The following is a 14,818-nucleotide window of genomic DNA, read 5'->3' on the forward strand; positions in this document are numbered from 1 at the left end:
TATATACATGGCAAATATTTTCTCCCATTTTGTGACTGTATTTTCAATTTTGCCACTGCGTCTTCTGACGAATAGAATACTTCATTCCAATGCAATGAAATGTATGTCTTTTCTTTTATGGTTAGTTCCTTTTTGTGTATTTTCCTGAAATAAGGTTATAAGGCTATTCTACTATATTTTCTTAAAGTTCTAAAGATTTCCATTCTCTATTTAAATCAATGGTTCATCTGGAATTAGCTTTCATATGTAGTGCTATGTAGGAGTCTAATTTATTTCAATATGTGAATACTAATGTTTTTAACCAGGTATCTAGATATGTGAAATTACAAAAAGATGGGAAAAATAACCATATGCAGATTTTCAAGTAAAAGATCTATAACTTGTTCGATAAACCCTGGAAACCCTTTACCTACTCCATGACATAAAAAACATCAAAGTATGTGTGCGGCGAGAGAAAGAGAGAGAGAGTTATCTGAGAAGAGGTTGTCTTTGTAGAATATTATCTTTGAATCCCATTCCCACCTCCTCCATCCCCAAGGAGAAGGGCTTGTCTGCTCCCTCAATCCAAACCTACTTTAATTTGTGATCCATACAGTCAGATGGCATAACAGCCTAGGATCTGACTCACGCCTGGAAAATCCAGAGAATTAAAGAGAGCTGATAGCTGCCTAACTGCCTTGGTGTAGCACCGGGAGATTTGTCAGCCATGTTGAGAATAAGCCTGCACTGCTGGATGTTGCCAGGGAAAGAGGTACTGGACTGTTTCCTGTGGGCCAAATAAAAGGGAGAGAGAATGAGAGTGTGGGCTTAGGATTATCCTGAATTCCATTCCTTAGCTCTACCTGGAGGACTGGGAACATGAAGAAGCTCTCGGTTAACAAGGACGACCAGTGCTTTGGAAGGGGTAACCACTGAACTCCCAGAATAGGTATCCATCCACATGAGCCAAGGAACTACAGAGGAGAGAGGCTGAAAAGTGCACTTTTGAGGAACCCTTGAAAGTATACCATTCAGCAGTTGGGTTTTAACTGTCTCCCAGAATGTGAGCACAGCTTATGGCGCCACATCAAGTAACATCTTTCATTCATGCTCTCACTCCTTCCTTACTCTGCTCCCGGTACAGTTGATCAGAAAGGAGCTTGAGAGGGAATAGGAAAGCAGAAAAATAGAGAACCTCTAAAAAAGCCACTTTGTAGAATTCTACTCCACACTGGCATGACCTACAAGAGAGAAATTTTATTTATAATTTTGGATCATATATTCTAATTTCTAATTGATACACTCTGAAACTTTAGTTGTCCACAGAACTGTCCATTTTTTAAGGGTTAGCAAAAAAGCCATAGGTTTCCAATAGTTTCATCAAAGATGAAATGTTTATATTCACCAAATCATATTAAAGAGATAGTGGGAAACAAAAATAAAATAGAATTTTCATTACATTTTATGATTTGTGGTTTCTATGTTTTTAAATCATTTTCTAAGTTTCTTGCTTTCCTAAGACTATGAGACAAGAGTGATAATCACTGCTAAGTTAATTATAGTAACATTTTAAAAAAAGCAATCATCTTTATGAAAAATGGAAAGATTTGGCACCTAGAATGTGTCTTTAAAATTCTGAGATTGAGCTGGCAAGCCTAGTTAATTGTAGAAAAAGGCCACCAGGATCCTATCTTTTTGATATCCATTGAGTCACCACAAACATGGTGACAGCTTTGCAGATTGTACGTCTAAAGCTTAGACAAAACCCTACAGCTACTATGAAATAGGTGATGAGATTAACCCAAATGCCCATGGGTCATGCAGAGAGGTGAAAGAGGATAAGGTAGGGTTTAAATACATATATGTTTGTAGAAATAAGGGGCATTTCTCAATTTAAAGGGCTGCTTATTATTCAGATCTAACTGAATATTGTGAGGGGATATGAAGTCTGATTTGTCAAAAAAAAAAAACAACCCTGAAAATACAACTTTATTTCTTTTATTGTTCTTATTGTTGTTTTGCAAAATTTCCTTATTTTAAAATATTTATAAATATTTATACAGTCATAAAACACACCTAGTATGTTATATGCTTAGTGTGGTCAAACAACATACACATTCAAGTTAGAGGTCAAGGGTTGCTAGCTTATAAATTCTGGAAGATAGACTGCTAAATTCTTCTTGTAAGTTATCCTAATTCATTAAGTAATGGCAGACTGATGAACCAGTTGACAAATTTCAGTCTGTTGTTTTTTGATACTAGAAGTTTGACTACCCTTCTAGCCTAGATTCATAATATAGCTTCTGCATTTTTTTTCATGCTCACGAATGCTAGTAATTTAATCCTCTATATATTATTAAACTCTTCTTACAGTTAACAGTTCTCTGGGAACCAGAAATATTTGTGTTTGGATTATCTAATGCATCTTGATCCCACTTGAAACTTTGAAGGGAATACCATAATTGTTTCTCTAATAAAAGTATTATTAAAGGTGGCTAGATTTCTTGAGTACCCTATAAGATAGTGGCCAGAATCATTCAATGTTAATGAAAACATGAGGGAGATTAATAGTAGAAGTGAAAGCAACTGATGTGATTTTATAATGATTAGGGAATGAAGGGCGCCTCTTTTCGAGGAGATTGTCAAACAAAGCTGCAATTTAAGCCTGTATGCCTAGTGAGATTTCAGCACTTCAACTAATATTTGTCTTAACCAAATCTGTCCTTGGCCAAATTTGTCCTAAACTAGTACAAGCAAAAAATAATAATAATAATTTAGATTAAATTTATACCAACATTTTCCCTGAAAGCCCTAGACTCTAACACTTTCCTTGAAAGGTAAACATCTCTGCTTACCTTGTGGATATGGGACAGTGAAAAGAGCACACTTCACATCGAGTGGATGGAGGGAAGAAGGATTGGCAAGAACTTTAATGGCAAGAAGGAAGAACTCCACTGGGTACTGGCCTTGTAAGAGTGGCTAGAGGTCCTGTGCGGAATACTCTTCTCAAATCCTTAGAGCAATTAATGAGTTTCCCCATCTCTTCTTCCCAACTTCTCAGCTATCTTAGACAGTTTCTCTCTCTCTCCCTGCCTCTGTCATTTCTTCAATCTCTTTAAACCTCATTTTTATTCTCAATCTTTTTTTCTGGATGTTGGTTTCTCTCCCCACCCTCTCTCCAAGTATTTTTTTCTAGCCCCACTCCTAACAATATCTCCCATTTACATATAAATGAGACCACATGGGGAAATGAAAAACATGTTTTTTGTTGATGTGTACTATGAGAAATGTCTCTCATGACAGAATTGGCCTTTTACATGCAAAGCAGATGCTTTCTAACATCCTTAACTGAAAAATCTCTAAAGGAAATAAACATTAGGGAATAGAATAAAACATTTTGCTCCAGAAGGAGTATATCTAGTGATAACAGGATGAAAATGAAGCAAGATAACTTCAGGCAAAATGTATAAGAATTGTTTGTTAACACAAAGATTATGGAACTGTAGATCTGGAAGAAACCTTTCATATCACATAAATGAGTGTGGTAACACTCATTTTATAGACATGAAAATTAAAGCTTTGAGAGGTTAAAAATTTTGCCTGCCTCAGTCACACAGCAAGCATGTGACCCCTGGTAACTAACCCAAGGGCTCTTGGCTCAAAGGTTCAGTGTACTCTTCACCACTACAGTATGCTGGCTTGTCACACCAGTCAGGGCTCAATGGGAAAAAATATAAGAAAGTTGGTATATTGTCAAATATATTCTTTTTTTGAGTGAAAGTACCCTTTCTTTTATGTAATATTCTAACGAATAGCATATGTATTATGGGGAAAGGATTCTGTATTTAACAAAGAACAAGGTGGTTTATCTCATATCAATTGCACAAAGGACGTTTGGCTTATTTACTGATCTAGGAACAACTGAATTATCTGGTGCTTTTGCTTCTGCACAAGATTAGGATAAAGTTAATTACTCAACACACTGAATTAATACTTCAAAGTTGGAAAGGCAAACTACATAATCAAAGTGCCTTTACAATTGAATTTTCATAATTTTACAGTCTGTCCTAGTGGGGGTGGGGACTAATCTGATCTGAATGGTTCAGAATTACCTGATGAATTACAGATCACTAATTTTTGTGTATGTGAGCAAGAAACAGGAATGACTTGGCACTTGTATTCAGATATTCACGACACTCTGGTATGATTTGAATAGTCACTAGAATTCAAAGTTAAGTATTTTCTGCTATTTATACAACAGTAAAATGGTAGGTCAACTTCATAAAGCAAATCAAATAAGTTTAGCCAACCAAAAGAGTATTCCAAAATACACTTACTGCGTCCCCTCTACAGAGAACAGGGATAAAAATAAATATTGCCCTCAAGTAACTGAAAACAAATCTAGGAATGCCTTGGGCATTTTCAACTCTGCTGACTTTTGAAAAAATAGAATTCTCCAAATTAAAGCAAGGGCTAGCTACTAAATATCACCTATGTGCCCAAAAATAGGTCTTGGGAAACACACACAAAAATAATCACTTAGAAATTGTCCTTGCTTCCTATATACAGTTAAGTTGTAACAAAACCTAATAATAGATGTTTAAATGATTTTTTCTTCTCCTTTGTAAACCATTAGAATTTTAAACTTTAATTGATAAAAAATCCTGTACCCAACAAATGAGGCTGTCAAAAAATGAAAAGGAAAGAGAAAAAATAAAAAGTTCATTGATCACATGATTTAATTATTCTAATCCCAATAATGCAATTACTTAATGAATCTTTAAGTTAGTTTACTCTGTGCATTTAAAAAAAAGGTGAGTCCCACTTCTAAAAATTGGGTTTGCAGAGAGAGATAATTGGGGAAGTCTCGTGGTTGTTTAGAGTTGTCACAATGGCTTTGAGCTGATCAATGTAGGAGTGGCCTTTGTATCCCGGGGAGAGTGCCCAAGAACTCAACGTTTATGTTCTCACACTTGCTGAACACCCTAGGAGGGCGATTTCGCAGTTCATACCACAAAAAAGTATTTCTTTTCCCACTTCAGTTAAAAATAAATTCAATGTGTGACACAAATGGTTTTCCATGTTTTGTGTGTGTGATTTTTATAACTGAAGCATTATTTCAACACATGGCCATTTGGATGTGAACAGCCATAATAATTATGTAAAGGTATTATGGCTAAAATAGAAACGATACAATGGTAGTTAAAGACCCAACTAGTAAGGGAAAGTTCTGAAATTTATGGAATGGTTTCCTATTTCTCTCTTGATTCTGTGAGTTAATGTTAACTTATACAATAATAGCTAATGTTTTAGTAATTTATGACAATGCACGGTATCTAAAATGGGTATTGCCATTGTCATGTAACACCAATACCATGTCAACATGTATCTTTCTTCCCATTTTTTACATGTAGAAACTGAGATTAAGAAAGATTTAATGTCTGGGTCAATTTGAGCATACTTAGAAGCTAGACTCAAACTTAAAGTTTTCACATTAAGACCGTGTTTCCTTCCACTAACTTATTTAAGCTCTCAGATTAATCTACATTCAATACTTTATGAGAGTAGTAACAATATTTGAGGATGTTGACTATTTTCGGACTAAAACGTTAGAATTTTCATTAAATACAAACACAATTTTGCTTATTAATTTGAGTGATTAGTTTACAGATGAAGTTAAATAACACAAATCTGAAAAGTATTTGAGAAAATACACCTGTTTGTATATAATGTATAAAATTGTGCCTGCATATATTGTGATTAAAATATTACTTGGCAGTCATCTTACTAGTATCTTACATCAGTTCGATTGTGAAAAATTTTCAGATGCTCATTTTTCACTTTGTGAGAATTAACATTATAATTGTTTAAATATTTTCTGCTTCTGGATTGGAATCAACTTAGAAATAAAATATTTTATCTACAGTGCGGGATATGAGTTCCAAAACTCAGCAAAACTTTATATAACATTTGTCTCATATCAGACACTATTTTGGGTGCTTTCTGCATATTACCTTGTGTAATTCTTCCAATATCCCTATGAGGTAATTCCTTGTAGAGATATTGCAAGAATCACATAAGGCAATCATCTCCATTTTACAGCTGAGGAAACCAAAAGTTGAGAAACTTGTCCAAGTTTATACAGTTAGTAAGTGACAGAGCTGGAACTTGAACTCAGACAATCTGTCTCCAGAAGAATTATAAATGTGACACCAAATGATTAATTCACTGATAGCTATTTCCTCTTTGTTTCTTTCCTTCTTTTCCAAGTCCTATGTTAGCTTCACTGACATTTATAGCCAAGTACATGTTTTTTTCAACCAGGATAACAATGACTGGTAGGCAAATGCCTACAACTGCTTCCAACCCATCGCCTAAGAATTAATTGAATCCAGGATATTAAGAAAACATCATTGCTAAGTAAAAATTCATTTATGGCATTATAGTCTTAGTTGTCAGTTTAGAAGGCTGAAGTTGCTGTGAGGCGCAGTAGTGACTTCTAAATTACTCGAGCGGCAAGTCTTTATCCTTATTCGTTTTCAGAAAACTCAATTTACTGAAGTGTCACTACATCAGAAGGTAGCTGAAGGGCAACAGTTCTTGCTTTGATTTTAAGCCACACCACCCTTGTGTAACTTTATACTGTTTCCGAGCATCTGTTTCTTAATCAGTAAGATGGGATAAAACTGGCCTTGAAATTTGTGATGAAAGTAATGTGTGTAAAGCGCCTGGCACAATAAATGGTGGATGCTAGTAAATGTTGTGACAATACTTCTTTGGGTTAACTTGGACCATTCCCAACTGTGATCTCCATTCTCTGGTCTTTGACACAACCCATACGGGTCTCAGCTAGAGTATGACTGATTCAACGGATTTAAGAAAACAGTTCACATTTCAGATGAAAAGCACAGAAAGAATAAAATCAATGACATCAACATTTTTTACTACTAACCTCACAGTATAATTCATTACTGCAAACAGGCAAATAATTGCCTTAGAACGGAATCTGTTTAGAATATTGTTAAGCTTATTTAACAAAAGATTGATCAAAGATATTTCATTTTTTGGAAATGAAAAAGAAGAAGGGTAGTACATATTAATTAGAGTGTCAGAGAAACTGAAACTAATCTTTAGTTAGATATACACTACCATCTAAACTAAAATGTTCTCATCAAGAAATATAATAAATCCTGGATTTTCCTAAATAGCAGAGCTGAAACAAGGGCTTCTGTTCAGACAGTTTATAAAAAAAAAAATTTATCTCAGGAAGAGGAATAAAGGACTAAAACAATGAAACTGGAGCAGGAATATAAGAGAAAAGCATTTATGTATTCAGTGGCTCCATTCCATCTTTTGTCAGGAGCTGTCTCAAAGAATGCTAATGCTCCTGCACTTCTAGTTCAGGCATTTGATAATCCCAGATTCTGAAACGCACCTTTATATCAGAATAGCACCAGAAAGAAAGCAGGATACATGCGTTAAAGTAAGGCAAGCAGCTGTCAGGTTACCCCTGTGCGTAGCGGGTTGCCATAGCAATAACTGGAGTAAACATGGCCGGAGAAGATGTAGGGAAAGACACAACAGGAATCTAATGCTCATAGGGTGACTTCTTCTACTTTGGGACTAAGTATGATTATCTCCATATATATCATTCTACAGGATATGAAACCTCTATTCAAGTTTTAAAAATCTATTTTTCTTATGGTTGCCCCAAATTTGGGAACCATATACTGCCCTTTCTAGATGTAATTGACACCACTGTTTCCCATTGTGTGCAACAGTACAAAAAGGATCTTGTTTGCTAACTGAGAGAGCTTCTTCAATCAGCCAAAAGGTACTATTAGCCTAACCTAACAGATCTATAATGGATAGGAATTCAGTATCTAGAAAGGATTCAGTACACAGGAATTGAAAGTTACTTAAATTCCTACTCTGAACTGGGCGTGATGGCTCATGCCTGTAATCCCAGCACTTTGGGAGACCAAGGCTGGGTCAGGAGTTCGCAACCAGCCTGGCCAGCATGGTGAAACCCTGTCTCTACTAAAAATAAAAAAATTTAGCCGGGCATAGTGGTGGGTGCCTGTAATCCCAGCTACTTGGGAGACTGAGGCAGGAAAATCTCTTGAACCCAGGAGCCAGAAGTTGCAGTGAGCCAATATCACACCGTTGCACTCCAGCATGGGCAACAAGAGCAAAACTCCATCTCAAAAAAAGAAAAAATTCCAACTCTGACATTCAGTGTTTAGAAACGTGCATCTCATATTGTTCTTAAAGACAAAGAGGAAGTTGGAAGGTGATTACTAAGAAAAAAAGAATGTGAGTAACTTGAATTAGATAATTAGATAATTATTCACAAGTTAAAATATTTAACTGCAGCTTGGAATGTAACTTCACCAATGAAAAGGAAAGGATGGGCAGTTGTCTAGTAAATTCAAAGCTTTATGAAACCCTTAAATATTCATTTTTTCTTAGTTTTCTGGGTAACTACAATCTTCAAGATAAAATTGCCAGATAATTTGTTTCTGACAACTGTACACATCTTTTGAAAGTAGGAGTTCTAGAATGATCACTTCTACTTTTAGGTGGGGATTATTAAAAATCAGCAGTGAAGAAAGAATGTAAAGAAATGGTTTGCAGACTAAATACTTTTCCATTTGGATTTGTTTTATATTGGTTCAGTCTTCCTACAATAGACTACCCATTTCAGGTAAGAGATACTGGTGTGGATTAAGCTCAATGGAAGTACTTAGCAAAATTATCTACTCTGAAGCAACTCACCTTACCTATAATGACAAATAAAGATGTATGGTATTTTTTTTTAACTTTCTTCCAACTTTTATTTTTGTAAACTTCGCTTCTAAAAAAGCCATTTTGTATTTTTGAGAAGTTGATTGAGAATACGGTATCTCCTTGAATACTTTTAACTATAGGAGTGTATTACATTGAGTATTTGATACCCAAAAAGAAGTAGAGCTGGTTCTGTTTAGATTCCTCCCCATAGTGGTTATAGTTTGAGAGCTGGCTAACCTTTGATAAGAATCCTTTTCCCTTATATTTGGTGCTCACTTTCATAACTGAAATCAAAATAATTGACTTTTTTCTATATTATGTTCTCTGATTTATACTCATCCATAACTTTTTCATAAGGACAAGGTAGTAAACTGTTAGGTGGTTGTCATAGGAAGAAATTAAAATATGAAAATAATAAGAAGGCAACTATTTCATTCAATTATCCATTCATTCAGATAACTGTGTCCTTATTATGTGTTCAGAACTGTTGCTGAGCAATCTGTAACAAATATAGCCCTTACTTTCAAGGTGCTTTTAGTCTAGTAGATAAATAAGACATTCGTACAAATAACTGTGACAGAATTGGAAATAAGTGCCTTAAGAGAGTTAGATATATGGGCATCCAAAGAAAGACATATTGCTTCTCTCTGTTATTAATGTTACAATGGGCAAGATTAAGAAATATTTGTATTCAGGACTAAAGAACATTCACCTCTCAACATCACCTCTGGCTCCGGGGCATTCCAACTATGCATCAGACACTTTTAATTTACCATTGAACATCTCTACATGAATATCAGGATTTCAAAATCACCATGTCCAAAACCCAACATCATTTTTCTCACTAAACTGTATCCTCATATCTTTCCTAATCTCTGCTCCCAAGCCATTTTCCTATTTCTGGTATTAAAAAAACTCTGTCTCTGCATTTCAGTCACATTATCCTTCATTGCCAGTCAATGATATGTCAACTCACACACTTTCTACTTCCTTAAAGCTCTTTCTAGACCCTTCTTTTTGTTTTATTGACACACTTTGAGACTGTCAATGACATTTGAACTAGTTTCCCTATCTTTGATTTCTCTTGACTCCAGTAGTCTAATCTGTATTCTGCTGACAGATTAATCTTCCCATTTTATAGCCATGATCATATAATTCCCATACTCAAACACATTTACAGACTCAAACTAATTAACTATATGAGTCAATATTTCTCATCCTAGTATTCAACATCTCCTGAGGCTATATTTCCAACCTTATTTCTCAGTACTTAACTATTCCCAAATTGTGACCTCTTTACATTTCTAGACTAGAATATACCAATGTTTCAATGTATCTACTCAATAAATTCCATTCGTCTAGAATCTCTTGATTTTCAAGCTTCAAAGCTTATAAGAATTTCCACTTTTATATGTGGCCTTTTTGGATGTCCTTATATCCAAAACCAGGCTAGTTGTAAATTTTCTGTCATTCTTTATTTACCTCTTAAAGCCTACAATATAATCAAACTTATAATAACTTCCCTCATCTTCCTCTCTCCCCTACTTCTACGGTGAGGGCTAAGTTTTATTAAGTTCTATAAACCTATAATATTTAGCATGGAGTCTGCCAATAGTGTGTTTAATCTTTCTTTTTCATGAAATTGAATGTTCAATCACTAACAAATGAATTTCTCCAAGCAATTAAATCCTTCTTCATATACCAATAAAGAAAATGGTGTTTGTCCCTGTCTGAGAATGCCTACAACATTTTAATATTTCCCAAGTTAAGGTAAATTTCAAAAAGCAAGTGGCACTTGATGAGTAAACACATATTGTTTTCTTCTTCTTGGAGGAATCTCTCTTCATTAACTTCTCTCAGTCCTGACAGTCAAAAGCTCATCCATACATCTAGATTTAAAAGCCACTGTAGGGGTCTGTTCAGTTTTAAATACAATTTAGAAAACCTTAAGAAAGAATGGCAGTTCCCTTTCAGAAATCTCCCACACATATTTCAATAGAACAGCTTTCCAAATTGGAGACTGAAAAATATTATACCACCAACCAAGTAATAAAAAGTCACTCACTGACTGTGATGTAGAAAGATTCCCTTGATTTTCACAAACAGCACAAAAAAACTATATTGTATTTAGTTAAATCTGACAAAAACATCAGAAGAAAAGAAAAGTAGTCAATTTATCTAAAAGATCGTTATGTAGGAATAAATTACTATGCAAAAAAGCATGGATCTGCTTGACAGCTTGTGAATTTAAAGCAGATGAAATGCCTCCCTCCTCGCCCCCAAGAATCGACTTTGCTGATGAAATATGTTAATCATTCCTAAGTTTGAGGAACATATAAAACTCTGAAATCAATGTGTATCTGGAACTGGGAGTTAAGGAAAGAAAAATGTACTCAATCAGCTTAGGAAATGCTTTATTTCCTGTATCCAATCTGCAAAAAAACAAAACAAAACAAAACAAAAAACACAGAACCAGGTACAACAAAATCATACACATAGATGGGAAACTATCTTTTAGTCCTTTCATGCTCCACTCAGATGGCCAATTTATACTCTTGAGCTATAGCCTCCTCTTCTAAGACAAATGGAGTAGGTTTGGTTTGGTTTGTTCGTTTGTTTGTTTGTTTACAAATACTAGCCTTCAGTTAACAAGTAGACTTGTTAGCTGACTTGAAGGAGATAGTTATTATGTAACTATTGTCTCTGCTCAAATGGGAAATTATCCTAAAGGGGTTAACAGTTCATTAGAAAGAAGACACTGTTAACAGGTTAGGCTCATTACCAGTAGGCAATAGGAGGTTTGTATTTTCCCGAAATGACCATAACGGAAAAACTTGCCAGGTCATCTCTGGGTTGTCCTTCACCTTCATGTCTTTCTCAAGGTCAGGTATTGCAGGCTACTTCTATTGATGCTATTCCGCTATACTTTCGGAAGGGTGAATGATCTATTCAGAGTTTAACAATGCCGGCAAAGTACTGTACTCGTCGATGCTTGCAGACCTGGAGCAGCGAGCAGCCTAAGCCAGACTTTCAGACTTTATACTAATCTGACACATCTAATTGTGAGCAATAATTTCCATGGCATCGAGATTCCTATCAATCTTCCCCAAGCAGACTGAAGTTACTTATAAGCTAGTGCGATGATTTCTGTGGCACCACATAAATATTCTTTGTTTTAAAAAATTCAATTCCAGTAACTCTTCTAAGTTGAATTTTCTGGCCTTGATACCTGCTGCAACTTAACCCCAGAAACTCCAACATGCATGGTGAGCAAATGTATGTGAATTTGAAGTGTTTTTGAATTTGTACTAAATTTACAGATATTTACGTAGAAATGACTGATAAAATCAAAATTGTTCAGGGAGGGACGTACTTATTTTCTTCCGACATTATCACTGTAAATTAGAATTTTGTAGCCAGTATTCTTTTAAATTGAGAATGAGCAAAATAAAATTAGAAATCAATGTTTTTGCTTTTTTTTCCCTAAGATCCCTCAGAGTCTGAATCAGTCTTTCGCAATTGTGTTATTTTACGGTAGTTTGTACTTTGATTTTCATATTTATTAAATCTATTTTGTATTAAAATCACATGCTTATTTCTCCCAATAGTACATTTACCACTGTGGGCAAGGACATCTTACTTGTTTTTATATTCCTTCCAGTACAGGGTAGGAATGTAATAAATATTGATTAAATTTAACTTTATTTTCAGTCACTCAGGAAGGGTTAAAAGTCAAATGTAAATCATTCTCGATGTTGTCCATTAATATACTCAAGGCTTATGAAGATGCATACCTATTTTTTATCTGAGTTTCTTAACCAGACGTCAATAGGTAGGATTTTTATGTTTATAAATTCCTGAAATATTATGCAAAACGTATGTATATGTTTAGATATGTGCATATTTCTTCAGCAAAAGTCTATAGACTGTAATCAAATGAATCTCTCTCTCTTCACTCTACCCCAAAATATTAAGATTCACTTCCCTAGGCAGCTTTATCCAACTTCTCAATATATCAGAGCTGAAAAAATAGTTGGGAAAAATGCAGGCTAACATCTGCAATACAGTATCTCCGATTACAGCCTTTCACCCACACATGCCAATCTTATTATTTCTGAGCTGTGTCTGAAAAGAATACATTTTTGAGAGAGAGTACATTTTTAACCAGCATTCTATTCCTAGATTTTTATACTCTAAAGAGGCCATTTTATATTTCCAGTACCTTGTGATTTCATCAAACATGCTTTCAGGCTGCTGTACCCGCAAATATTTCCCTTCGGTAGAAACAAATACTGTCTCTCTCAAGCCTTCTCCATGCACTCCAAGTCGATATCCAAACACTCAACTCATCAAAGGAATTGCTGCATCTAAGTGTCAGGGGAAGATCCCTGAAAGTAAACTGAGGCTGAGTCACCTACTAAGTGATTTCCAATCCGTACCACCAGAGGAATAGGAGACAAAAATACCTGTTCTGTTTTCACTGCTGCAAATACTGGGCAGAAGAAAAAGAATGGTCACTTGAAGCAGTTCCATGGTGCCCGTAGATGGTGTCAATGGCTTCTCTCTCCAGAGGCAGGCAGGGACAATTCCCTCCCAGCCTGGCAGGGCCTTATTAGCAAATGGAAAAGGTGTACTGAATGTGAATAGCCACTGCCCATTCCTACTTATTTTGGGGGCTCTGATAAAGAACTGGAGGAAATACACACACTCCCTTTGGGAGTTCAGCAGAGAGGAGATTTATTGTTTCAGTCCCTTACAGGAACTCTTTTTTTTTCTCTCTCTCTTCCTTTGGCAGCTACTTGTGTTTTTGTTACTACGTTATTTTGTTCTTCTTCAACAGAAAGGTCGGGACTGGTTTTTAACAGAAACAGATCCTTCTTGAGAATGGATCATAGCGCCTTCTAACTTTTGTTTTGAAAGTGCATTCTGAAGTGGTTATAAAGGGGCCTCATTTAGCAGCTACTCAAGTTGAGATAAAGAGGCTTTCACTGCCTGAGGGTTAAATTTTAGAGCAAAATCCATCAGGAATCAACTTAACTTTTCTCTTTCCAACTTGAAAGCCAGATTAGTGAAGGCCACCTTTTGGATATAAGTGAAAAATGGTATTAAATAGATTATGCTCTGCTCTTGAGTAAGCAAGAAGACTTTTAAAGAGTGCACAGAGAAGTTTTTCAGGATTTTTAAATAGAATTAAGCAAAGACATGTGAATGTCTATTGATCACTCCTGGTTTTTACTAAAGGACTTTGATGATGAATAAGGAACGATTACTTATAACACCTCATGAATGCTCTTCTTTAGGGGACAGCATTGGAATGGCAGTGGGTGAAATGTCATCACACATCAGTAAAGCTGGGAGAGGTTGATTCTTTAAGACTGGAATGCCAACCAGGCTGGATAATCTATATAGTAAGGATCACATTGATGTCAGTTGTGACTGATTAAAACGTATTGATAACACTGCCACAGTCCTGGGTACAACCCCTGTGTGTGTCAATGACTTAATATTTTTCTTCAGTCACAGGCTTCATGTCTCATTTTAGCTAATCATCCTTTTATGTACCTTTATTCATTAGGTCTTACTGGACGATAGTGTCAATGAATCAGTGTAGATTCATTTGCACCCCATTCCCCGCAAAAAAAAAAAAATGTTCAAAAATTATACCTTTACCTGTTTGCAAGGAGGGCGCACATTTCACTGCTGCACCATGCTGGAAAATACTTCATACAAAAGGAGTTAGACTGAGTCAACTGCTCAAAACATTTAAAAAACATTAATTTGTTTTATCCAATGTTATACCAGGGGTCAGAAGAACTAAGTTTCTGTTTTGTGCACAAGTAAGATTGTATTTTACCCTCTTCTGATTGATTTTCTAAAACAGACTGCCTTTGGGGTTGTTACTTTATTTGGCATATCCTGGAGAATATAAAGATAGGAACATATGTGAATAGATGTCACATGCACGTTCCAGAAATAAATTGGGGTGTGGCCATGTGAAATCACAGTCAAACACTCACATTGCCTCACTTCCTGCTCCTTCTGTACTCTT

General features: G+C 35.4%; 1 protein-coding gene across 2 annotated transcripts in view; it reads right to left on the reverse strand.

The window, feature by feature from the left end:
• The window catches only part of EMCN (endomucin), a 115,842-nt gene extending 102,364 nt beyond the window's left edge, over positions 1-13,478 (reverse strand). Inside the window, exon 1 of one of the 2 annotated variants that reach the window (XM_007999391.3) lies at positions 13,236-13,477. In XM_007999391.3, the coding sequence (XP_007997582.3) occupies positions 13,236-13,302 (67 nt within the window). In that variant the 5' untranslated portion in view covers positions 13,303-13,477. Of the gene's footprint in view, positions 1-13,235 lie in introns of both variants that reach the window. The other variant, XM_073017513.1, reaches the window with a different exon arrangement.
• Between the last annotated feature and the right edge of the window lie 1,340 nt (positions 13,479-14,818).

This window comes from Chlorocebus sabaeus, chromosome 7 (assembly GCF_047675955.1).
Source record: "Chlorocebus sabaeus isolate Y175 chromosome 7, mChlSab1.0.hap1, whole genome shotgun sequence".
Lineage (NCBI taxonomy): Eukaryota > Metazoa > Chordata > Mammalia > Primates > Cercopithecidae > Chlorocebus > Chlorocebus sabaeus.